Raw genomic sequence first — 27,216 nt, 5'->3', positions numbered from 1 at the left:
ATAAAGAAGGTCCTTTCTGCATTGGTGAATTTAGTGGCTCCTGGTCATCTCACTTACAAGGCAAATTTCTCTTTTAATCTTTATTCCTTCAACTTTTCAAACTACACAGATTCTAATTTCTTGTAGAGGAATCAACTTCACCATTAGATCTCGGGGCCTTTGAGGTGTACTCTCCCACTGGATCTGTAGTGGGCAGTGAATAGATGGGAATAAAAATTTTCTGGTTGCTTTGGCAAAATATCTGAAAAAGCAACCTAAGAAAGGGTTTAGATTATGATAGAGAAGATATGTCAGCAAGAGCAGCTCTAGCTGTAACCTATGTAAGATGGCTATCACATCATGTCCAGTCTAGATTCTGAGAGAAAAGTGTTGGTGATCAAGTCCATTTCTCACTATTTAATCAGGGACTCCAATCCACATGATTGTGTCTTCAACACTCAGTAAAACTGCTCTGGAAAGTCCCTCACAGATAATGCACTTAGGTGTGTCTCCTAGATGATTCTATATCCCATAAAGTTGGCCATTATAAAATGAATCCCAAAGAATTAATATGAGCAACAATTATGTGAAGTGTCTACATTCCATCATCCTAGGGATATGCAGTATAAATTGGGAGACTTGATTCTGGTGAAGTGTTCCAGAGAAGGCCCAGAGCATAGCCACTATCACCATTTTATAGGTAAGGAAAAGTAAGACCCAAGATTTTAACCAAGACAGCCTTTTATATGTGGAAGACTTAGCATTTGACTTAGGTGAGAACTTATGATTCAATGAAGGACACAGTGTCTCTCTTTGAGAAGCATAGGAGGAAGGAAGGAAGAATGAGTCAACATCAGAAACCTATTTCTTCCACTGATTCTGTGTCTGCCCACCTCAGTCCCCTTGCCAGTGCATCTCTCAAAGAAGATTCTTCTAGAGCAATTGCTAAACTCCCATGGCTCTTCTAATTGTGTGTCATCTGAAAGTGCCTGGAGCTGGAGCTGAACTCCTGAAGTAGGTGCCATGAAACATAGAAGTTCATAAACAGCCCATTTCAATACCAGCTGTTTAAATACCTTTTGGTGCACATTTCAGAATTACTATTTTACACCAACATACTAGGTGCCCCTGGGGCAGGGACACTATTCTCTCAGGTTGTTTAGTAAATAGGACTTATTATAAGTGTTTTTCTTATAGACATCCTGCACTGAAACATGCAATTCAATAACCTATGAAAGGGTTTCTGTCAAAAAATAGCATATTCTAATAAATATGAGGTTATAGGTCATTGTTCTCTATCATACTCAGGGAAAATTCTAGTTTCAACATTTAGTATTCAGGTGATACAATCAAGAAAAGATGGCTTGATGTGCACCAATGATCTACAGTATTTTTGTATGTAGGCTAGACCTTTTTTGGGTATAAGAAAGGGAAAGAGTGTTGAAGATACCTTACAGAACATGGTATGTGCCGCCTGTTGTGCAAGCTAGGGAAATTAGCTAATCTACATCCACCCACTTTCACTCTATGCATCAGAGTTCACGGGTTCAGGTAGACTAGGATGACGGGCTGTGTGCAAGGTTCATTTTTGATTTATCTGTTCATCTGCCCTAAGAGCATGTGAGATTTTAATCAAGGAAACAAAATCATCAGAGTTGAGGAGGCAGTTCAGAAAGAGATGATGAAGGCAACATGGATCAGGAAAAGGGATGAATCTAAGAAATACAAATTAGGACAATTGAGTTGGCTTCTATTAAGGGGGAGGGGGTGGGATGAGAGAGGAGACCAATATTGAGGAGAAAAGGATTGTAGATTGGGTTTAGGTCATTTGTTTAAGGTCACTGCAGAGCATCCAGATGATAGATAAAGTAAGAGAGAAAGAAAGGAGTCTGGAGAAAGGGTAGAATCAGTAAGGCTCTTTTAGTCAGTGATGTTTGAAGCCATCCAAGTGAATCCTATTAAAATTTAGAAAAGAAACCAAGGAAAGGAATCAGTACAAATCAGCAGGATTAGGGGACTGTCTGAGATCTGGATCCATTAAAAAGACAGTGAGTGTTCACAAGGAGATCACAATTCCAGAAGCTAAAAGTTTTAAATGGTTGATCACAGCAAGGTCAGGGCCAGCAGGGTGGGGGTGGAGGTACCAGGGATATATTTTACATACCCCTCCTCTGTAAATATTGATAATACTTAGATAGAAAAACCTGGAAATTATTAATAATGACTATCAGAAGTGGGTAAGAGAAATGGCTTTAGTTGAGGTTCTACCATGAACCAGGCATTAGACATATGTTATCTTATTTGATCTGCATACTTGTTGATTAAAAACTAGATTTTATTCTTTGCTTTTTTAAAGAAACTTAAACTCCAGTAGAATTATGCCTTGATCAATCACCTTGAACTGTGGCTAAGACTAGAGCTAACATCGTTTTGTCTGATTTTAGACCTCCATGTCTTTCTGTCTCTGCTCATTTTACTTAATATAATGATCTCCAGTTCCACTCATTTCCCTGTTAATAACAATCTTAATTTCTTTATTCTTTATATTTGAATAAATCTTGAATCTTTGTATATACCATATTTGTTTTTTCATTCATGTCTTGATTATTACACCAGCTGGTATAGTAATACAGTAGTTGTAAGTACTGCTGAAAACATGGATTTGTAGGTATTTCTTTGGTCTGCTGACCGTCTTCTCTTAAATGTGGAATCTTGGATGAATGGATGGATGGATGGATGGATACAATAGAAGGGAAGATAGATGATAGATTAGATAGACAGATGATAGAAAAATGATGGATGGATAGATAGGTAGATAGATAGGATGAATGAGATAGATACTGAAAATAGAAGTAAGTCCTTCGGAAAGAAGAAATGAACGGACAGATTAACTGGGACAGGAGAGGGTAATTGAAGGTGAATATGGTTAACAAACATCATATACTTTAATGAAAATATTTTTATGAAACCTTTTATACTCTACAATAAATATATGCTAATAACAACATTAATTAGTACATATATCCCTCCATCTTTGTCGTGGTCATGTTTGCTTCCTTACTTACAGCAATGAACAATTGTTTATCCTCACCTTCCCATGTGTTGTAAGTAGCAGAATACCTCTCCAATTCTCCCTCCTTGTTCCCCTCTTACCCCCTAACCTAGTAGCAGAAGCCTTGCGTGGAGCCAGTAGGTACAGAAAGAGGGAGATAGGGAGCTCTGAGCCTGGAACCATTCATCTGATGGCTGGTGACACCAGCAGGAGAGGCCCAACAGCATAGTTTGCTCGTTTTTTTCTTGTCTGGTTGTTACTGTTGATATATGAATAAGCAAGAAGACAGCTTTATTTTCATAAGTTAGCATGTGACTAGAGTAGGGAACACTGAGAACAGCACAGTTAATTCATAACCACAGGGTCAAAAACAATGACAAAGCATTTGCTTTTAGTCACAGTGTTTTCTTATAATAACTCCATTGGAGATGAGGAAGGCATTGCAGAATGCTGAATGTCTTAGGATCCTGTGGAAGCCTATGTCATTCCCCACAGGATTTGCCAGGGAATTCACTTCTTAATGGTATGATTAGCCATTAAGCTGGTTGTATAATCAAGGTTAAGTGTTTGATCTGCTTTTGTTGGGGAAGGACTGCCTGCTGTGCAGGAAAGGGCATTGATAGACAGAGCCAGGGCAGACATCAAGTGTCAGACAGACTTCCCTCACGTTCTACTCAGAAACAGTTATTCTCTGCTTGCTTATCAGATCTCCAACTTATCAGATCTTCTGTCACCCACGTATCATGCTGCTTCAAAACTTTATCTTTCTCCTCATCTATCTGCCTTTGGGTCAAGAACTACATTCTATTTGTATTTAATTCCTTCATATTTTGTTTGGTGTCTGACCAAGCAAATCCTCAGTAGATCTCAGGATGTACCAAAGTCTCAACAAACCAAGGGCAACAGCAGCTGGGGAAGGGAGCAAATGGAGGAAATATGCAGTCTGGACACATAGGGCAGCACACGCTACCAGGGAACTTTTATAATGGTACCAGCAGATGTCGAAGGGACATTTTGCTATATTTATGCATATAAATGGTTGCTTGTATGTATGCTTATGCACCATTGTATTCAATACTTACAGAGTCAAGAAATGGCCATTAGAACCCCTGGAACTGGGATTATAGATGGTTGTGTTCCACCATGTGGGTTCTGAGAATCAGATATGAGTCCTTTGTAAGAACAGTTAAGTGCCCTTAACCACCAACCATCTCTCTGGCCTCTCTTTTGAGACATTTCTCAATGGTGTGATTTCAGTAAACATGAATTACCTTAGGCCTACAGGTGAATAAAATCTAGTTCTCATATATCTACTTCTTGAGTATTCCTCAAAGATTACTTAATTATATTACCTGGGGCTAGAGAGATGATTCGGTGACTAAGAGCACTGACTATTTTTCTAGAGGACCTGTATTCGATTCCCAGCACTCACATAGTAGCTCACAACCATCTAACTCCAGTTCCAGGAAATCTAACACTGTCTTTTGTCCTCCATGGCACCAGGAATGCATTTAGAACTGATATGCATGTAGACAAAACCATGTACATTAAAATAAAGTGACGTAAATGTAGCACTGAACAATTCTGGTTTGTGAGTTGAATGTAGATAAAACCACATACGCTAATTGTATGTCAGGACCTGCAGATGAACCTCACAATTAACTAAGGCTGAAAGCAATCTTCCAGATACATCAGTAGTTTGTTTAAGTGTATATCTGAAGTATTGATAATTCAGAATTCAAGGCACCAGGGTCATAATTGATGCTCCAGTGTGTTGATATCTAATAGAGTAAGATTACTCAAGAAATTAACCACACACACACACACACACATACTACACACTAACTTGCACAGATGTAAAGGAGTGAAAACAAAGTGTCACCTTGTGTGGTTGATAAAAGTGGTGCTAAGTTGTATCTATGTTATGTCTCCTTAACATTTGAGAACATAGTTATAATTGCTAACCTGTTGTTGTGCTTTCTGAATAGTGATGTCCTTATCAAGATGGGGCCCTTTGAAACCTAGAGCATGGAAGAGCACATTGAGTGCACATATTGACACACATAGGAAAAAGGAATAGATAATAAGGAATAAAGAGAATAAAGGGATAGAAGGAAGCTAAAGTGGTGAACTTAGTTTTCTCAAACTCACCAGTTAGTTAATTCCCACCTGTAGTAGGAAACTGCTTGTTTGTTCCTGGTCACCCAAGAACTGAAATAATCCTACAGAAACTATATTATTTAAATCACTACTTGGCGTATTGTTAGCTAGCTCATATTTTTGGTTAACCCATTTTTATTACTGTATATGTTTCCGTGAAGCCTGTGGCCTACTACTGGCAAGGTTCTAGCTGACAGCTTGTGTTCTTCCCCTCTGGTGCTTCATAGCATCTCACAGACCCTGCCTCCTCTCTCTATGTATATCTCTTCCAGCCTGTCTATATTCTGTTAAGCCACTGGCCAAAAATGCCTTCGTTATTAACCAGTAAAAGCAACGCATATACAGTAGGACTTCCTACACCACCCTCCCATTGGAGAGAAAACATTATCAAAAACAAGGCAGGAAGTCCCTCCTCTTGGAACTGGAATATCAGAATGACATAACCTTCCACTAGCTATTGACTTTTATTTTGTAGTTCAAGAGTCTATTCCCAGGTGTGGTGGGGGCATGATGTGTCTGAAATGATGACACCTTGATCATACCCAGAAAAGAAAACTTATAAAATACTCTAAGCATTGTGCAAGGAGACATCCAAAGAAAAATTTGTACAATTTGACACATATAACATGATTTAAATGTATGTTTTCATAGGAACCAAGAGAGATACCAAGGGAATGAGAAGCTGAAAAGTTTTCTAGAAGCTTCACAGCAAGAACACAGCAGGGCAAGAGTTCAGATTTTATACCTCTGCCTCCAACAGTGTTAATGCTTACAGCGCCCTGTCCATAGCTACAGACCTCAGTGGGCTTGGGAGACACACCAAGCAGACAACTCAGGGAATTCACAAGCCTATATGCAGAACCCAAGGCTGCTGAACAAACAATAAGGAAAAATCACTTCTGCTCACTACTGTTTCAATAAATGACAAAACCGCTACTGAATCCACTTAAAGCAAAATGAAATCGTCTGTTGAATATTTTGCTCTTTTCGGCCAATGAATATGAACATTATAATCATGTTCATAGTTATTTTTTTGTACAACATCAAGTGAAGGAATTTTGTGCTGTCAGCAGAAGAAAGATATCCCAGGCTTGAGAGAAAAAGAATTTGAATGTTATCTTCAGAGGCAACTTAAAGTTATTCCTGAAGATTCTTAAGTTTAAGCTTTTTATAAGCAATTTGCTGCTGCTATTTTCTATCTTTGCAGTTCTCCGTGTGAGGGGCACTGACACCTTAGCTCAACAATTTTATAAAAGTTGCATTGTTATTGTGAATAGGAAAGAGTGAGATGACATGCATTTTCAAAATCACAGGGACAAGGGCTGGGGCTGTGGATACCACCAACTGTTATTAAAATTCCTAGGCTTATGTGAGGATATTTGACATTGGTAGAACACTTGTCTACCATACTTAGAGGCCTATGTCCAATCCCTAGTACAGTCAAAAATAAAGGAAAGTAAAAGAAAGTGTTGACTTGAAGTGGATATATTGGTTGAATTGACAGTACTTTATTGGAACAAGTCAGTCAGTAAAGTAATGAGGTCAATCATGGGAATCTGACTCAAAAGCCTAAGACTGGTCGAACACATCTGTAACATGTCTAGAAGACAGGGATAGGAATGTCCCTGGGGCTTGTGAGCCTGCCCAGCTGAAGCAGCAAACTCTAGGTACATTGAGAGACTTAATTTGAAAGTTTAAGGTAGAAAACAATACAGGAATACATCTGATGTAAACCTCTACCATTCACACACTTACACATGCATACCTGTTTATACATATGCATACACCACACACACACACACACACACACACAAAGACATGAAAGAACACTAGTATGTATGTAAAAACTTACTGTATGTGAAATATTGAAATATTACCCAGACCTTGCCTATTTGCTAATATAGGAATATGGGGCAGGTACACATGAGGGGCATGTATGCTTATTACTACTCAGTTGGTGATTTAAGGGATGTAAATCTACTGAAGGCACAAATACTGATAAAAAGTACCAAATAAAAATATATGCCATGATGCCTTAAATACAAAATATATCTCAGACTTGGAGTTATATGTTAAGTGTCAAGCTCAATATTGACTTTGAGAGGACTGTGGGTAAGGACTAGCAGGGGCAAGTATGATCCCTGCCGAGGGATGAAGGCGTAAGTCACAGACAATACCACACCAGTTTGCAATTATGTTTAATAGAATGGTTATTTATTCAAAGGGGAAAAAACTTACAGATTACCATCCCAGACAACAGCCCCTCCGTGTGAACAGGGAAGGAGTCTAGAAGCCGGAAGCAGAGCCGGAAGCCAGAGAGGGAGAGGAGGACACCGCTGCTTTTTTTAAAGAGAGAGAGACCACGCCCCAATGGGCTGATAACTCAGTGGCAATTGGCTGAAGGAGCGGAAGGAGCTCCTGCAGCATCTCCCCCTTTTGTTTAAGTAAGAGAGTTCTAAGCCTACTACGAAATTATATACAATAAGTACAAACCTATGAAATTATATACAATAAATACAAATATCCTATTCTAACTAGCTTAAGTCTTGCATAACAAATAACTTGGCCAAGTCATGAAAGGAAAGTAATTACATTTATATAATCTTCAATCCCATCGAAGATCTGAGAAGGGAAATAATGTTACCTGAGTAATTAGGAAGTGCAATCAAACAACTTCCAGAACATGTAACAAATCACAGAGACAACTGGCTACCTGGGCAAATACCCAAAGTCATGTTTGCAGCATTGAAGCAAACAACTTTGGCTAAGGCCTGATGTAACTGACATACCATTTTCAAAGGCAAGAAACTTCAAAACTATCTTACCCTGTCTTGGCAGGATATGACAGTCCTGTTTTATCCATTTACGGATATTCTGTAACTCAGTAGTTGAGGTATGAGCATTTCTTTACCCAAAGGCCAGTTCTGCCAAGAAGAAAGGCTCCAGGTGGAGTGTCTTTGGTGCTCAACATTCTCTCAGGAATAGATCGGTGTTGCCAGGAGTGATTGTGTCTCATTAGTGAATGAGAAAGGCAAGAACACAAGTAACACCCTACGATTTTGTTGGGTAGGAATGAAGCATTAGCTAGGAGAATAATTGTTTGAAGCAATAGTTTGAGACAAATAAAATGTGGGTGGTGCCAAAATACAGAATTTGGACTTCAGATACTGAAAGTCCATATTTCCTGAGATGTATTTAGCCATCCTCAATGCAGTAAAGCCTCATTATTCCCTGCTTGTCAGCTCTGAGTATATGGTACCTGTGCTAGTTACTCTTTTGTTGCTGTGACAAAATACCATGGTCAAAAAATCATTTACAGAACAGATTATTTTTGTTTAAGGTTCCAGGGAAATGAGAGTAAATCACGGCAGGAAGGTGTGATAGCAAGCAACAGGGATGGGATCAGGGATGGGATGAGTTTTAAGATTTCACCTTCCACCACAAACATAAAGCAGAGAGAGAAGCAGAATTAGGGCAAGTCTTAAATTTCTCAAAACCCACCCTTGGTGATACATTTCCCTCAGCAAAGCTGCACCACCTCTCCAAACAGCATTACCAACTGTTTACCAAATTTTCAAATGCCTGAGCCTATGGTAGGGCATTTCTCATTCAAACCACCACATCTTTGCCAGGTCTGAATTTGTGATGCCCTTTATCAGTTCAAAAGCATTGATGATACTAACTCAGGCTCCTTAATTAGTGCATGCCATTACCTCCAAGGACTATTTTAGCTTTGTCTAATCCTCCTATGTAGGTATATCAAATTGTTCTCCAGTGCAAGGATTCTGAATAGAGCTTCTCAACTAAGGGGCCAAGTCTTTTTGAGCTGGTTGTTTTGCAATAAACCCCAAGGTTATTGCTTGAGGCATTTATTGGCTCTTCCACTCACTGAGTTGAATATACACTTTATGAAGGGATTCTACAAGTTTGGGTTGCAATCATCTACATTGACAAAGTAGGCGGTAGTATTTTTCCTGTGCCTCTAATTTATATGTTTGTGCAGGAACAATGATTTAGATAGCAGCTTAATAAACTGATCAAATAAATTGCAGCAAACTTTTGCACCATCATTTCAGAGAGCTGTCATCAAACCAAGGTCCTATATCACAGAGTGTTGTGTTCCAACAGTACTGCTGTGTTTTCTTAGCATGCAGCTGGGTTTTCATTTGGTTAGAAAGCTCTTTATTTCTAAGGTTGGTCAACAGCATGAGAAGGTTCACTTAAGAAGGTTAGCTTTGAAAGCCATCAGTGGCTAGTTGTGTGACTGTTAGCAAATCATTTAAAGTTCCTAAACCTTAGTTTCTCATTCTGTGAAATGTGGATCTGTGAAGCTCTGAAAAGAAAAGGATGTGGATGTCAGACAAATGCAGATTTACATACTAGCTCCATCAGTAATTGTTTGTAATTGTATTAATCACTGGTTGTGTGAAAGTCTCATTCCCCAATCAATAAAATGGCAGAGATAATTCTAAGATATCTTTTTCTGATATCTTATATTAGAATGTCTAAATGAAACTAGGTAAGTTTGATAACATGCCTGAAAAGCTCAGAGATTCAGTCCTACCTACATTCCAGACACACATCCCTTAGTGATGGACCATACTCACTAAACACAGCCAAATATGATTAATGATACCCTAGAAACACAGCCCTAAATGATAGACTACCCATCTGAAATGTTATGGTTCACCAGAGACAAGGCTGACTATGGTGGCAGAAAAGTACTTATCCATCCAGATGACATTATTGCATTGGCATGAGGTTGACATGGTGCTTAGTAACATAGATGATGTGGGATTCCCCTCTGTATGCTATGAATATGTTTTACTGCCTTTGGTTAATAAAGAAGCTGCTTTCGGCCAGTGGCTTAACAGAATATAATTAGGCTGGAAAAGACATAGAAAGAGAGTAGACATAGTAAGGGAGAAGCCATATAGCCGCCACAGGAGAAAGATGCTGGACATCAGACAGAACCGTACCAGTAGGCCACAACCAGATGGCGATACAAAGATGAATAGAAATGGATTAATTTAAGATACAAGAGCTAGCAAATGAGAAATGTGAGCTAATAGGTCAAGCAATGTTGTAATAATACAATTTCTGTGTGATTATTTTGGGTCTGGGCAGCCAGAAAATGAACAAGTAGCCTCTAACAAAACATAGACGGATGTATTTTGGAAGTAATAACAACAGAAGCCTGTGACAAGCTGGCCACCGGGTGGTTCTTCACTATGGACTCTCCTCTCATCAAACAAGGATAATTCCTTATTCTTTAATTTAAAATAATATGCAGAAAGCCAATAAATTAATATATAAAAGAAAACATCATATTGGAATGCTTGAAAATTAGTATGTCAGGTCATAAAGATATACTCATGTTTCATGTGAATGAAACTATGCATGCATGGATAGATGGACAGATGTTTGGGTACATGGATGGATGACTGGAGACTATGGCATTACCAAAAGTAGATGACCTTGGACAAGATAATTAACCATTTTGGAAGCTGTCTCTTCTCTGTAAAATGGAGATAATAAAAGCAGCTGCCTAATTATAAGAATGAAATGCGTTTATGCAAGTTAAACACTTGGGTCAGGACCGAGCACTTAATAAAAGCCCCCAGTGAATGTTAGCTGTTATTATGAGGATCTGCATAATTATTCATTGTGTTTGATACTCTCCAGCCCTAGATGCCTGAGCTGCTGCTTCCAAGACATCTGTATTCTCTGTGTTTTACAGGCCAACAGGTCCTGGGCTTGGTAGAGAACCAGAGTGACTGGTATCTTGGAAATCTCTGGAAAAATCACCGTCCATGGCCAGCCCTTGGAAGGGGCTACAACACAGGTAAATCATAATGGCAATGTAGGTGGGGGACAACAGACAGTGAAGTTTAGACTCATTGTCCCTTCCTAAAAGAGAGTGGATGTGTAGCAATGTGGAGGAGGACATCCAGTTTCCTGTTTCATCAGAGCGTAGGACATGCACAGGTGGCACTTCAGTTATTAGTCTATGTCATGCTGCAAGCAATAAGCAGTTGAACTGTGGAAGTATGGTTCAGTCTTTCCAGAAAGCCTCTCTGTTGGTTTTAATGCTGATCTCCCATTGAATTCTTTATCAGTTTGACCTGTAATGTCTTTAACTATTGGTATAAATTAGAGACCAGTCTCTAGCAATTAAATTCAATATTCAGTTCCTTAATTGAACAGATATTGTCTTGTATATTGTATGTGTAGCTTGGATATTCAGGGGTCTGCACTTGCAATACATATCAGTATTTATCTTACTGCAGTCTTCCATGTATAGGCTGGGAAAGCAGCAGGAGCTCATATTTTCTCTGATTATTCTTATCTCTAAAAGGTTCATATATAGCCTACCGAGTGTCAGAAGAATAGGCAGATGTATTTGAAAATTGTTAGTTCTAGGTACTGCATTCCTCAACTATCATGTCTAAAGTCAAGTATTTTTTCTACTTTGTTACTACCAACAATCTTGGAACTTCTCTTTGTTTCTTGTTTTTTTTCTCTGTTAATAGTTATTTGTGCATCCATTCCTTATTCAACACATATCTGAATTCTAAGTACCATAGATCAGCCCATAGCTTCAGGGAATGGATAAGTATATTACTACATAATAGAGGAATCTGAGGACTCTCTGATAAGGTCAGGAATGGGAAACTGAAGATAGGATGACCAGGATAGTATGAATGGAAGTACTTCTGAATCAGTAATGGCAAGACAGCACTTCTTCCTACCTGGTAGGAAGAATTAGGCATTAGTCTGACATTGAAGTAGGTGCTAACTTGAATTAGCATCATAGGATCCTGATGCTAGAGAAAATTGATGCTTAGAGATTTCAAGAGTACAACCCTAATTAAGGAAGCCTGCAAGGTTAGCTACTGACCTGGATAGCTCAAAATTGAAACATTTTATCATCAAATACTTTTTGTTTGTATTTGGTTTTAAATTTTGTGACAGAGCCCAGGCCAGCATAGAATTTACTATGTATCCCAGACTGTCCTTAATGTCCTGACATTGCATACATATGTGATACTAATACTCTTAAGTAAAGTATAATGGGCTCTGTCCTTAAGGAATCTAGTGGATCTGTGGAGGAGTCAATATTGCACTTTAAGAAGCTTTTGAGATGTTTCTGAAGCAGAATATCCAAAGCCCTTCTATAATGAAATAGGACATATTGTCTCTCTTCCAGCAAGAACAATGAGACACCTCCCTGTATGTGTGTGTGTGTGTGTGTGTGTGTGTGTGTATACATGCTTCCAGATTCATATGTATAGAGGCCAAAAAGCAATCTCCTGTGTCTTCCACCATGTTTTTTGAGGCAGGGTTTCTTATCAGGACCTAGCACTCAATGATTAAGTTTGACTGCCTGGTCTGCAAGCCCTAAGAATCTGCCTGTCTGCCTCCACAGAGTTGAGAATACAAATATGTGCACATACGTGCATGCGTGTGCACACAGACACACACACAAACACACACACATACAAACACCCACACACATAGCTTTTTTACATGGATACAGAGTGCCTAACTCAGATCCTCAAAGTTGCATGGCAAGCACTTTGTTGATTGAGCTGTGTCCCTCAGATTCATGAACACTATTTTCTTAATGCATTTGAGATTGGACTGTGTATGACTTCACAGTAGGTCAGTGAGAAGGCATCATGTATGTAGATGAAGCAAAAACAGCCATCTTTTCATTAATGTCTAGGCTTTCAAAGAGACATAGATACCTCTATATTTTTGCATGGAAAAGGGAGGTTTCATGTGATGCCCGTCGTGCAGACTTCCTGTTCCTCGAGACCTATGCTAATAAAAATTCTCATGTAGAGATAAACTACAGCATATTGAGGATGCAGTATCAAGTCATGGTTATCTTCATTAAACTAAAGCACTTATCACCAATCTAGGTTTGCATGGAGAAGAAAAGTCTAGGACCATGGAAAATTGCTATGGCAAGTTCCTCCCTTATATATATTTCTTCATAGCATGATAATAGACAAGTGTCTTAACCACCTTCAGTTCGTATTAGTATGTTGAGACAGTGAGTTTTCCCCTGACAGGTCATGAAAGGGTACGGCAGGTAGGGAAAAGCCCTGTGATATGTAACAGGTCTCCTGTGGATGCTACTGGTAAGCTCTAACATATTTGGGTTGGAATCACAGCTTGACCACTGAGTCTTAACTATAGGCTTGATCACTCAGCTTGATTAGCTTAGTTAGTTTTCTGCCTTGTCAGGTCAGTACCCTCATCTTGTGGAGACCACTTGCTTTGGAAGAAACTTATTAAGAACCCAGCCTGGTGTCAGTCATGGAGTAGGTACTCAGTTCATTCTAGTCTTTGTCCTGATGTGTATTTCATCAGTTATTAAATCAGGAAATGATGGGTACATAACTAATAAGCTGTTTATCACAGTCTCTTCAGCACCAAAGTCAGGGAAAAATAATTAGCCATTCTATTTTTATACAAGTATGCACCTTTTTCCACTGTCTGGTAAAGCTTTGCATTTAGTGCTATAATTAATAGGAAATAACACCTATTTTAGTAACTATACCAATTTCCCAACTTTATTTCACTCTTAAAATCTCTAAAAACAGAGCATGACATGTTTGAGCTGCAAGATCTGCCTCTTAGGCCTGACTTCTATTTTTAAACTCTGAATTTACAAAGCATACTCAACATTGTAAGCTCATAGTCTTTACCAAAAGCTTGATAATTTTTGGTCAGAATCTGGGCAACTTTGTGAGGGTGTCACTGTAAGTACCTGTAAGCCAGAACATTTTGGGGGCTTGCTTTGGCTCCATTACTCTGTCAGAACCAGTCTAACTGTCAAGGTCGTACTTGTAATGGTAAAAATAAAATGCTGCAGGATCCCAAGGGGCTACAGCAGGTAGTAGACCATGAGACCATGCTGCAGGTCCCTGAGCTGGGGCAGGCAGTGGGCAGGGGTCCTGAGAGCAGACAGTCCTAAGCAGGAATGACACACAAGACCATGCTGCAGGTCTCCGAAGGCGGCTGGTCCCAGGCAGGGAGCCACGTGGCAGGTGAGAGACAGAAACTTGGATAGGCATGCCGTGCAAGGTGAGGTTGGATATTTATTTATTTAGTGGGTTATGGAGGGGAAAGGGAGAAGATGAGAAGAGCAGAGAGGTAGAGAGGGGGGAGGAAAGGAGGAAGGGAGGGAGAGAGGGAGGGACAGAAGGGGGAAAGGGTAGAAGTAGGGAGAGAATGGAACAAGGCAGAAGCTGCCTCTTTGGGGGAGCTAAGATGAGCTTGCCTCAGTGGACTGGGGAGGGAGTGGGCATGGCTTGTCTCTTAAAAAGTCAGGACAGATCATTACAGTACTGTTTAGCTATACTCCTCAAATGCCCCTGCTTCCCACCAGACCCATTCCCATGCAGCTCAGCTTGTGTTTTCTCAATGTTGGTTGATTTCTAGGGTTATCTTCTAATGGAAACCTTCCCCTTGAAAGATCCAGGTAGGCTTCCACTTCATCTCTGTTTGTGTTTCTTTCCAGTCGACTTTCATAAAGCACAGAGGTCCTAAAGAGATATGGGGAAATATTCTTTCCACCTCCTCTTTCTTCATCTTGAAGATGTTTGAGGCAGAGTCTCAACACCATAGCCTGACTGGCTCAGAACTCCCTGTGTAGCCCATGATGACCTCAAACTTGGCAGCAATGCCCTTGCCTCAGCTTTGCTGTCCCCAGTGCTATAGTTACTGGTGTTGGCACCACACCTGACTCTTAGTGGCGATTGTTATAACTCGTTCTCCTGCTCATGTGTCATGGAGCTGGAACAGCTGTAGATGAGATGACTAGGCAGTGCCAGAACAGAACTCTTTCCAGTAAGTGTTCAGGTGGATTTAAGGGCACCTTCCATATTCTTGGCAGAGAAAAAGAACATTCCCATCTCCTCTGTCCATGCATCACTTCCTGGGTGCAAGAAGATGCCATTCACTCAGCATTCAGCTAAAGGGGAAAATAAAACAGGTTTAACAGGCTCATTAAAATTCATCTCACTTCTGTTCATATGGTGATGAATGGCTGATTATCTTAAAAAGTAAACAACAGGAAAGAAGGGAGGGATGAAAACTCTTGGATGAGAGTTTGGGAAAGGCAAGGCAGACTGAGAGGACATTAAGTAGCATATTCATGTTCAACAGACATTTATTTGTACATCACAAAGGATCCAAGTAGAAGTTTGTTGTCCTTAAATGAAGGACATGTTAGCTAGAGAATGTCTGTTTGAGATGTGCAGGCAAATGGATGGATCTAGAAAACATCATATTGAGTGAGGTAACTCAGACCCAGAAAGACAAATATCATATGTACTCACTCATAAGTGGCTTTTAGACATAAAACAAAGAAAGCCAGTCTACAATTCACTGGACGGGACAGAATCCTCTGTCAATACTAACCTTCAGTGCAACCCAACTTCAGCCGTAATTCTTATCTCCTGAACTATTTTTCCTTATGCATGATCCCATATTCTGGAAAATTTTGGCCTTGGAGTCTGATGTTTTCCTCATTTTGCTAAGTAGATCACAAGGCTATTGTAATCAGAGACCTTTTTCTTTCCCTGGTCACCCAGACGTGAACAATCACACAAAAACTATATTGATTACAACACTGGTCAATGGTTCAAGCATATTAGCTAGCTCTTATGTCATAAATTAATTCATTTCTATTAGTCTGTGTATTACCATGAGGCAGTGGCTTGTCAGTAAGGTTCTGGCATTTTTCTCCTTTGGCACCTACATGGTATCTACCTTGCTCAGCCTTCTTTCTCCTTCCATTCAGTTTACTTTTCCTGCTTACCTATATTCTGTCCTGCCATAGGCCTGACAGCTTCTTTATTAACCAATGGTAATAAAACATATTCATAGTATACGGAGAGGAATCCCACACAGGCTGCCACCTGCTGAACAGAAAGTTGAAGCAAGAAGAAGCAAAATGCAAAAGAAAGATTCCTCCAGCTGAGCTGGGCCTCCTGTCTCAAGTACGGAGGCATGATAGGATTTGTGGGCCTGCCGCACATAGGTACTATCCCATCCTCCAGGCTTGTACAGCCTGACAGAAAGTAACCAGACCATTTTTCTATACCCTGTTCACCACTGTGAGTTAAGAATACTAATGTTGCCCTGGTGCATTCATGCTGCTGTAGTAATACCATGAACAATAAGGATGTATTTCACTTCATTCAGAGGCCAGGATGTCAGATTCAGGCGGATTCAAACTTCTGCCTGTATCCTTTCTGTTTGTTTTTTTTAAAAAGGGGGGGGGGGTGGATGAAGGAATTCTTCTATATCTTGTTTACACCTTCCAAAGACCTCAGTGACCACTTTGGTGATTAGAGTTTCAATTTTCGAATTTGGAGATAAACACATTGAGACTGTAGTCAGTACCACCCTGATAGAGAAACAAAATGCTGAGAAAAAAAAAGTGAGAAGTTAATGTTGCCATGGAGTTGCATGACATAAGCCACAGCCTGTTTTCTATATCTGAAAGAGTCATGAGTCCTCCTCAAATCTTGATTGGCAACAGGTTACCCATACACTTGCAATTGCATAGCGTCAGCATTCCCAAGCTACATTTTATTACAATCAAATGGCATACTTTGTTTTGTACTGGTGGGTTATTAACCACAAGCAATATGTTGTGCAGCAGATTCCTAGAATGTATTCATCATGCATAGAAGAAATTCTACTCATTGAGAATCATCCAAACTTGACTCCAACACACACACACACACACACACACACACACACACACACAAATAAAATAAAATAAAGCAAACAAAAAAACTAATAATCAAGGGGAATATTCTGTCTTTTATCCCACATGACTGTTCTATCAAGGAAGGCTGTGCTTATTGAACCCATGTTTATTAATCCCAGCCTGGTTTAGATAGACTCTACTATTTGCTGAAGAAATAGGAAACAGAACCCATCTTTATGAATCCCAGAATCAAGCTGGGATGGTCAGGAAAGCACACCATAAAAACATAAACCACTATGCTCCAAGTCAAATTCCATTTTCCTGTCTCTGTCTGCCCTGCAACAGGGGTTGGCCAAAATTGCACAATTTTGTGTCCTAAAACCGAGATAGACTTTGCATTTTTAGAATGCTATGTATGGGGATAAAATAATCCACTTTGTAACACATGGATGTTGTATGAATCCCAAATGTCAATGTCCATTAATAAAATTTCTGCCACATCATTGATTTCATGTTTGCTGTGACTGCTTTGGGGGTCATGATGGCAGAATTTGATAACTACTAGTTTCTGTCTTGTAGTTTCCAAAGCCAAAAGTATCTACTTTCTAGCCCTTTAAGAACAAGAGTGTCCAACAGCAGCTTTTTATAGCAGAGCAGACGCACTGGTTCTGGCAGAACTGAGTTGGTGTCCTGTCTGTGCCACTTATTTTTCTTCATCTGATAAATGGGAGTAATAACCCAGAGTTAATAGGTTGTTATGAGGTCTACCTAAGCTGTTGTAAATGTAACATAAAACCTATTGATGTACAACCAGTATTGTTGCTCAGTAAATATCAGACACCCCCTTCTCATTAATTATGCACAGTTTTCTATGGAAAAAAACAAAATAATAAATTGGCAAGGAACTAATGGTACTTTAGATTGGTGAGATACACACACAAGATAAAGGGGAAGGGAACAAGATATACTCAATTTGGCCTTAAGGTATCTACTATCAGGGACTTCTTCCTCTCATTACCTATTGTGTACAGTAAGTCCTGACAGATGGATGCCTATTAACCAATATCTTTGAATGAGAGGGTACATTTTCATCCCGAAGTCCACTAACAGTTGATACCGAAACAAATCTTGTTTTATAGACATGGCAAATCAAACAGAAACACCAAAGTCTGCTCTTCTATGCATTTTCATATAAGATTTCTAGGCCTCTGTGATCTGATATTGCAGATCATGAGGAATAAAGTGGCAATCTAGTGTCAACACCCAGAGGTTTAAGGGCTGCCAGATCTTTCTGCAACACAAAACAGGAAAATGCATAAGATCCAAGTACTCCTGCAGTCATTCATGATGGACACTAGCATTTCAAAACCCAGATGTCTTTCAAGTATGTACTGTTGGTTTGAGAATGAGTAGAAAATGTTGGCAGACTCTTGAAATGGGGTGAATGAGAGAAAAATTCCAAAGTACAAATATAGTCTATGGACAAGAGCCAGTGGTACAAGAGCTGAGTGGTACAAGTCTGTGGGAAAGGGGACACAAGGATTGTTGAAAGGTGGGCAGGGAAGCCTATACATAGGCAGAGTCTAGCCATGGATGCTGATATGTCTGAACAATTGCATGATTGGGCATGAGGATGACATGCTTCATGTCAGATGTGAGAGACAACCAGAGACCAGATAAGAATGTGTTCCCTGGACCCCTTCTACCTCATCCTATGATCACTTGGATAAAGTTTCTGGTTCTTTGCTATGATTTGAAAGCTTATTTCTGTCTTCCACATTCTCTGGATTTATTTTATAATGTTTGGTTGATGATACAATGGCAGGCCATTCCCATTGTAGCTAATAACTTGTCCAGAAATTTCTTTATACTGGCTGTTCATTAAGTAGAGTGGGTTACCTTAGTCACAGATGGGTTAACAGGAACCTGTTAACCTGTCTTCACATAGGTAACATATGAAGGTTCATCTCCATTATCTACTTGATGGAAGATGGAATCACTTAGAAGATACATCCCTGGGTATATTTGTGAGGATATTTCCAGAAGGTTTTGACTATGGTGGGAAGATTCAGCCTGACTGTAGGCAACACATCTCAAAGGATTTGGGATCCAGAGTGAATAGAATGGAAAAAACAAGCTGAGCAGCATTCATCTCTCTGTTTCCTAAATTTAAACATTTCTTGACTGACCAACAAACACTCCTCGGTTATGCCTTCCCTGCCATGATGCACTATACCCTCCTAACCATGAACTACAATAAACCCTTCCTCCCATAAACTTTTTGTGAAGTACAAAGAAAAGTGCCTAATAAAACAGGGAAAGGAGTATGTGTGCATCTTGTTGGTTGATTCCGTATGCTATGGAATACTAGCCTATGCTAGTAGTCTTTCATGTTTTTTCTCTTTAGTCCCCACTTGTAAGGAGTGTCACATAGTTTATTCAAAATTCCTACTGCTTTGCCCATTGGTAAAGCAGTGCCACAGCTGGACCATGGAGCTTTTTGTGGCTTTTAACTCTGGTGCTGATGTAAGACATCTGTCCAAGTTTTCATTCTTCACTTGTGAGGGAGCCAAGCTGGGAATAAAAAGGAATGATATATTATGATTACTACCTAAAGCAATTAACCAGAATTGGCAGACCTCTCTGGGAAAGTGACCTAATGAGCAACCTGGAACCAGCCATGCATAGAGTATAGGGGCAAGAACAAAGTGGCTTGATATTGGTATTAGCCTGGCCTAGACTGAAAATGGCAACCAGAGGAGTCAGCTGAGATAAGATGGAAGAGTTGTACAGGGCTTCTTGGACTGTGATAGAATGATTACAAACACTTGCATTTTCTTTTACAACAACAGTGACAGCCATACCTGACTGAAAATCTCAATCATCTTTGTTACTTTATATCTTACTAAGAACATTGAGCAGTTATTTCCTTTAGTTAGTCTTTATACACTGGCAACTTTGCAGGACCCTTCTCTTTCTTTTTATCTTTGGAGCCTACATGGAACTAGCTCTTGTAGACCAGGCTGGCCTTGAACTCACAGAGATACACCTGCCTCTATCTCCCGAGTGCTGCAATTAAAGGCACATGCAACCACTACCTGGTTTCTCTTGCATTTCAATAAGGTGTTTATTAACATGCATTTCTGTACTTGGCATGCTATGCATTCTGAGAAGCAATTCCTTACCACACACATTTCTTCTCTCTCCAAATGTTCCTGTCATTGTAGAGACACACATCTCTGATACTGTGCTTTAATTAATCAGTGTATTTTAGAGTAATAAGTTGCTTTCTTTTCATTGCCCTGTCCCAGCTTCTTGTGGCTTCTTCTGACACAAAGACCAGTGGTTCTGATGGAACTGGGGAGCAGAGGAGTCAGTTTATGTGAGACAGAGCTTCTCTAGCTTGTTCCTGGTTTCTTCCTTTCTTGGGAATTAATAGCAATAGATAGAGTTAGATTCTTTGTTTAATTAATGTTGTCTTTGGTTTGTGGTCAGTATCAGCAGAAGTAGAATATCCTTAGGAACAACCTTTTCTTCAAGGATTAAGGCTATATTGCCCCACACTGCACAGATGAGAACAGAGGCAAAGAGAGTTAAGCCACTTCCCCAAAGCCACCCAGACAGGAGGTTACAAAGATCTGATTCTCACCCAAATCTTTCTCAGTGCCCATGTTTTTTCTATAACCCTTTGCTTGAACCAGAGTTTTGAGAAAACTTCCTAATAACAAAATTTGTGGGACTTTTCATCCTGTGAGAGATGGGCAGTCATTAAGTAGAAGATTTTATTTTGACATATGGCCTTTTTTATTGTCATGGCTTAAGGCAGGGGCCTGATGGGCAGCTGTCCAGCTTCTTTCATCCAAGTTCTGCTTCATCAAAAGTCCAGAGGATTTTTGATTTTAGGCATTGAGTATCACAGCACATTTAGCAGTTTGTGTGTAAATGGGCTTTGAGCCTTTATTGGGTCACAAAAAGCACGGCTCTTTTGGAACTCTTTCCTTTAGTCAACTCATTCAGAAGCATCCTCTGATTTTGCCTGCTGTGCCTATGATACACATTGGTGTGTTTAAATGACCTCAACTGTACTGTGCAGAACTAGGCATCTCAGGGTGGGGACACTTGAATGACAACTGAACAGAGACAAATCTTGCAACTGATTGGCATCTGAGAGGTAAGGTGGCATTAGTTGGGCATGCCTTTCGATGTGCCTTTGAGGGCATTTCCAAGGAAGAATAGCTGAGAAGGTAACTGAAATGTGGGCAGTAACATCCCCTTAAGCTGGGATTCCATTCTGGATTAGAAGGGGTGGGGGGTGTGAAAAACACCTGTATGTCAGCATTCTCATTTTTCTGCTTCCCAGTATTCTGAAATGTGAGCAGGAAGCCTCGCACCTCTATTGCCATGAAGCCCCAGGGGCCACAACTTCCCCACCATTATGACCTAACCATGCCATTTCAAACTATGAGCTAAAATACTTCTTCCCTTAAGTCTCTTTCATCACATATTTGATCATAGCAACAAGGGAACAACTACTGTACTGAGGAAATTTTCTCTTAGTTCCCCTTGCTGGTAAGAGCTAGTCCCGTACTTGCTAAGAGATCTGTTGGGTGTACTCACATGCAGGTAGAAGACAGTTGTTCTGGCTTTCAGCAAGTCCTGATACCAGTCTTTCTGGTCTCCAGTCAGTAACCATGATCACTTACACAGGATCATGCCTGCCATCATCATCACACAGGACAGTCTTCAGGAAGCTCTGATGTTTCTGTCCTGCCAGATCTATTCAGGGGCTACCTGCAGATGCCCTATGGTCTCCTTCGTTCTTCCAGGAGAAACTACTTTGTATTGGATTGAGAACTCTGGTAGAACTGGGCCTCCCCTGTTTACTTATGAGCATGTTTGAACACACACACACACACACACACACACACACAAACACACACACACACACACACAGAGAGCAACATGACATGTTTGGAAGATCACTAATAATCCAATATGATTAATTTTGCAACTGAGTAGCCATATGTGAGCCTTAGTGTTCATCTCTAAAACAAGAAACATTTCATCTCCCTTATAAGAATCAGAGGTCACATAAATAAAGTATCCAGACTCTTGTGGACAGCAGTTACCAGGTAGATGCTAGCTAAGCGTCACTGTCTTCAGCTTTATCTCCCTTTAATAGTGCAACAAAACCCAATATTTAACCCAAACAAAGCAGTGCTTTAAAGGGTACTTCTCTTTCTTCTCTCTCATGGATACTGTCTTGATCTCCTTGCCATTTCGGGTGTGAGCTTCACTACATACTCAGTTGGTACAGAGGATAACAGCCCTGTCTTCTAATCCATAGATAAAATATAGTCTACCACTAGACCACATGTCCACTGGAGAAGCCTTTGATTATTTATTTGTTTATTTATATCATATTGGTCTCTTATACTACTGGCATGACAGCTGTCACTAAAACCCTGCTTGGCCCCACACATCCCAGCCAGTTGCAGTGAAAGATCCTGCCAAATTTAAGGCCACAACCTCTGTGCATAACACCCTACGGCAAAGGGCAGGCTCCACACTCCTGAACACCAACAGCAAATCTGGAAATGGGTAGATAATACAGCAGCAAATTGCAGACAAAGGCCAAAGTCAAGGTTTTTTGGCACCACCTTCTGCAAGACTGCCAAAGAATGAGCACAGCATTTATGTAAGTATGATGTTGAAAAGGTTCTAGTTCCTATGGTACCAATTCCATAATTTGAATCAGAGTTCACTTTAAAGGTTTGTCCCAATTTTGCAGTTATGTGCATTAATTTTATCAATTCCAGTGGGATTATGCACATTCAACAAGTTATAATTACTTTAATGAGGAAATGTACAGTTTTCAGAATTTAGTTATCAAACGGTTATATGCCATTCATGATTTGGAGGACTGTTGTGGTCAGTGAGTGTGTCTCCCTATAGCATGGGGCTAATGACAATAAATAGCTGAGTTTTCTCTCATTCTTAGAAACAATGTATTGACTATTTTTTTAGTTGTTTGGAATTCTGTTGTTGAATATGCCACTCTTCAATTCTCCTACCTTCTTATCACAAACTCCTAGCCCTGGAAGAAAGTAGTATCTGTTAGATGCTTTTGTCATTGTGATTCTATTTGACATCTTAAGCTGGCTGTTTTTACTGCGCAATAACATAATTTATGCACATAATTTTCCATGTGGTGGATCTTCTTTCCTTCACTATTAATTTTGCTCTTTCTTGATTGTGCCCTTTAACTGTCACTTTCAATAACCCCAAGGGGTTTCCTAATAACCACAAATTGCTTGTAACACCCTAAGTTGAATATTGCCAGAAAAGTAGAGAGATATGGCTCTGGAAGTATGTCAGTATTTCAAGTGCCCAGTTTGTTACACAGAGAGAGGACATTTTTGAAGGTATTTAGGGTGGTATGTTAATACAGGCTAGAAAAATAAATTCCTAGTTATGGACATCAATTATCTGATTATATTTTTCCATGAGTATCATGCCTATTCAATCCTGCCTCTGGTGTGAATCTTTAGGTTGCAAATAAGAAACTGGGGTTCAGACACCCAGTGATATTTTCAGGGGTCATTAGCAGTGTGTAATGTTCTCAGACCTTATTTGACAAATTTGCTGCAATATTCTGTCCTTGCATTAAGCATCCCCATTGGTGACAGTTCCATGTTCTAGAAGACTCCTTCTGGGCATCAGTCTGAGTGTGTGAAGATATGTATTGTATAAATAATTTGTGACTAATTATAGATTTGTGAGCAAAGACAAATGTTCTTTCCAGCATCTTTTTAATCTTTCTATTAAGTTCTGCTCTTGAGATATGGTAGGAAATACTTATAACCTGATAGGTGCTGGATGTCCTTCTCTAGGGACATGCCCTTCAGGAAAGAGCATCTGCCTTGGCATGCCACACTTCCTTCCCCTGCCTAAATATCATTCCTATGCTTCTTTAATGATTTTATCTGGATAGCTTTTGTTTAGAAGTTTCAGCTAACTTCTTTTCCCAGACCAGTTTCAGAAAATAAATAAGCAAATAACTAAACAAGATAGATAGTAACCAGTAAGAAACAATACCTTAGATTGTCTTCTGACCTCCTCATACATACAAACACATGTACACATGTACTTTCCCACATGCCTGCACCCAAATACACGTGAACATGCTCACTCACTTAAAATATTTTAAATATTTTTTAAATAAACAATAAGTATACAGGCAAGTTAGAATAGAACATGTGAGATATGAAACACACACACCAGAAAACCCACCAAGTATTGTTTATTATCATATGGATAGAGATTAAAAAATGTGAGAGTATACAAAGACATAAAACAACAACCTCAGGAGATTGATTGTGTCTGAAGAAGGGAGCAGGTACAAGGACATGATGGATCTTTTGGTTCATCAATCATGTTTTATTTTTGGCATTTATGGTGCCTGGGTATGGGGTAGTCCTTACATTAATTTCCACAGTTGCTGTTGACTTGAAATATAATCATTATAGAATTAAGTTACATCTCATAACAGTCTGTGAAACTGGGAGAGAAGTCTTGAATTTCTACAGTTGGTTCTCAATTCTAGACTTCACCTCCTCTCCAAAGAGCCTAACTGTTGGTGCTGAACCAAGTATGTCACCCTATCCACCAAGACATAGTACCATTTAAAAGTGCTGATGCTAAGCTCAGACTCCATAGTTTATAGATTCACATAGACCTCGACTTTTAAGAATGTTCCTTAAAATTTTTCATCACTACCTACAGCTTGCCCAGCCTCTCTTTATATATTAAAGCATTGACTTCTTCCAATTTAAATTAGCTTTTTCAATAAGAGTTGATGAAGTCTCTCACACACTTTAGACTGGGTTCTGCTTTTGTCTTCCCTGTCTTATATCACTATATTTTCCTATTTTGTATCTCCCCCAAATTTACTTTATTGTCCTCCCCAAATAAATAAGACTCTTTTACTAAGTAGTTTTAGCATGAAAGTAAGGGATTTTGTTGTGGCATTTTCATACATCTGAGTATATACATTCATTTAGAGTAAGGCACACCCATATTGGTCTGCCTGTTTTTCAACTCTAAATTAGACATGTGCCTAAGTTAGACTCTCAGTTTCCCCTCCAACAAAATAAGGATTACAGTTGTTTTCAAAGGATCTTGGAACATTGAAGAAAATGGTATTCAAGAAAAGCCAATATGCATGAAGGAGATAGGCAATCACTGTACTGCACCTTGTGACTCATAAATACACATCTCTGTATTACTCTACTCTTCCAAATTTGTCAAACTTTCTCTGCCTAAAACCTTCTGTAAATGATGAATATACTTTTCCTACAAACGTGTACCACTAGAATAAGTAAAAAGTGTTAGAGTCAATATGTGTGTCTGACTAGAAGGAGGAAGTCAGTTATATCTAGGTGTCAACTGTCTTTTTACGTACCTAGACAGTGGCCCATCTGCTCAATTGATCATGATGAATTGGATTCCTTTGAGGACCCAAATATGTAGCAAGTCCCTTCACTACTTTGGCCATGTGACCTCTTCTAATTATGGCTTTTTCTGCCCACGTGGACTGAGTTGTTAGTAGGTAACTGCCTCCAATTCACTCAACTAAGCCAAGTTCCATGTTCCTTGTTAGAATTATTTGAATTTTTTGACCTTAATACTACATTTAATTGTTTCCCCTTTTTCCAAACGCAAGAATGGATTCAATGGAAAACTACTCAACACCCTGCCCCACTTGCTCACATTCATCCCTATATAAATACACCATGAAAAAAAGATGAGAAGGAAGTAATGGGCTCTTGTTAATAGTTTCTTATGAACACAAAGCTTCGACATTTGAATTAAAAACCCAACATGAGCACTGCCTTTCCAATAATTGACATGCATATTAATTATCTTTGTCAAGGAAAGCAGTTCTCAAGTCAGGAACACTAAGTCAAGGAGGTGTGACTGCTCAGTACTGCCAAATAATGTACTTAGAAGGGGTTAAAATGACGGCTTATAGGTTAATAGCTCTTGCTCTTGACCATAACTTGAGTTCTATTCCCAGCACCCACACAGCATCTCACAGCCTCCTGTAATTCAAATTTCAGAGAATCAGGCACCCTCTTCTGGTCTCTGTGGATACCAAATGCACTTGTCCGTACATGAAGACAAACTCTCAAACAAAAAGAAATTTTTAGTAACTGAAACAAAAGCATGTCATTGGAGTAAAGTAAAGTTGTAGAAAAGTTGTTGTGTTTTTCCTGAAAAAAGCAAATGGTGTGTGTTGTGCAAGTGCCACTTATCAGCCATACTAAGGGTGCCTTGTCTCCGGGAAAAACATTGAAAAGAAGCTACTATTTGTGAGAAATGTAATGCACATCAAGTTGAGAGCAGGATCTCTTGTTATTATTACTATGATATAGTTTGTAAATAGTATATAAGTAGTAGAAACTTATTATTTTAATTCAATAGTGCAACTATCATCACAAAATATCTCCAGAAAGTACTAAGCATTACTCATTTACCTATATAGTAGGGATGTTTCAGAGATATGATTTTGTTTTACACTTGATCAGTATCTGGCAGAGCCTGGTGCTGAGGCCAAGACTCTTCATCTTCAAGCCATGCACCCTGTATGGTGAAGGCTCACTGCTTGAGATTTGGGAGGAAAAGCTCGTCCTTTTAGGTGATTGGCTGTCCTAGAGCAGCTAGTATCTCTAGTTCCATCTCACTGCTGCTCTTGTTCTTTTATCCTGTTCTGTTGCCCAGGAGTCATACTATTGCTTCTGGATAAGCTGCGCAAGATGAAATGGGAACAGATGTGGAGACTGACAGCAGAGAGGGAACTCATGGGCATGCTGTCTACCTCTTTGGCTGACCAGGTGAGTGGCCAATGACAGGAATCCTTACACCTGAGTACCCTCCTCTTAGTGCTTGTTGTCTTGTTACTACAGTAAACACCGAGAAAGGGTTTTTTGTTACGATATTATTTAGTTCATTGTTTTCTTTCTCAAACAGATTCCCAGGGTATACTCCATGCTGCTTTGAACTAGCAATTCTCCTGCCTCTGTCTCCCAAGCTCTGGGATGGGCGTGTATATGCCACTATGCCTAAATTATGAGGTTCATTTTGGATCACAGTTTAGTAGGTTTAACCCATAGTTGGTTGACCATATTGCTCTTGGTCTAAAACCATAACACTGGTGAGCACATGGAGGATCAAATCATCTTACAATAAGGATATCAAAGAAGACACCGAGGTCCCACAGTCCCCC

The 27,216-nt window shown here is 39.6% G+C and overlaps 1 protein-coding gene across 9 annotated transcripts in view; it reads left to right on the top strand.

The window, feature by feature from the left end:
- Window positions 1-27,216, top strand: part of Large1 (LARGE xylosyl- and glucuronyltransferase 1) — a 439,219-nt gene that overhangs the window by 338,552 nt on the left and 73,451 nt on the right. For 8 of the 9 annotated variants that reach the window (XM_048438254.3, XM_087900594.1, XM_048438256.3 and 5 more), the window contains 2 exons: window positions 10,932-11,036; window positions 26,712-26,824. In XM_048438254.3, the coding sequence (XP_048294211.3) occupies window positions 10,932-11,036; window positions 26,712-26,824 (218 nt within the window). The remainder of the gene's footprint in view (window positions 1-10,931; window positions 11,037-26,711; window positions 26,825-27,216) is intronic. The other variant, XM_087900593.1, reaches the window with a different exon arrangement.

The sequence above is a fragment of the Myodes glareolus genome, chromosome 22 (assembly GCF_982192425.1).
Source record: "Myodes glareolus chromosome 22, mMyoGla1.1, whole genome shotgun sequence".
In the NCBI taxonomy this organism is placed as follows: domain Eukaryota; kingdom Metazoa; phylum Chordata; class Mammalia; order Rodentia; family Cricetidae; genus Myodes; species Myodes glareolus.
Note: the sequence above shows the minus strand (reverse complement) of the source record. Positions and strands in the feature narration are given on the sequence as shown.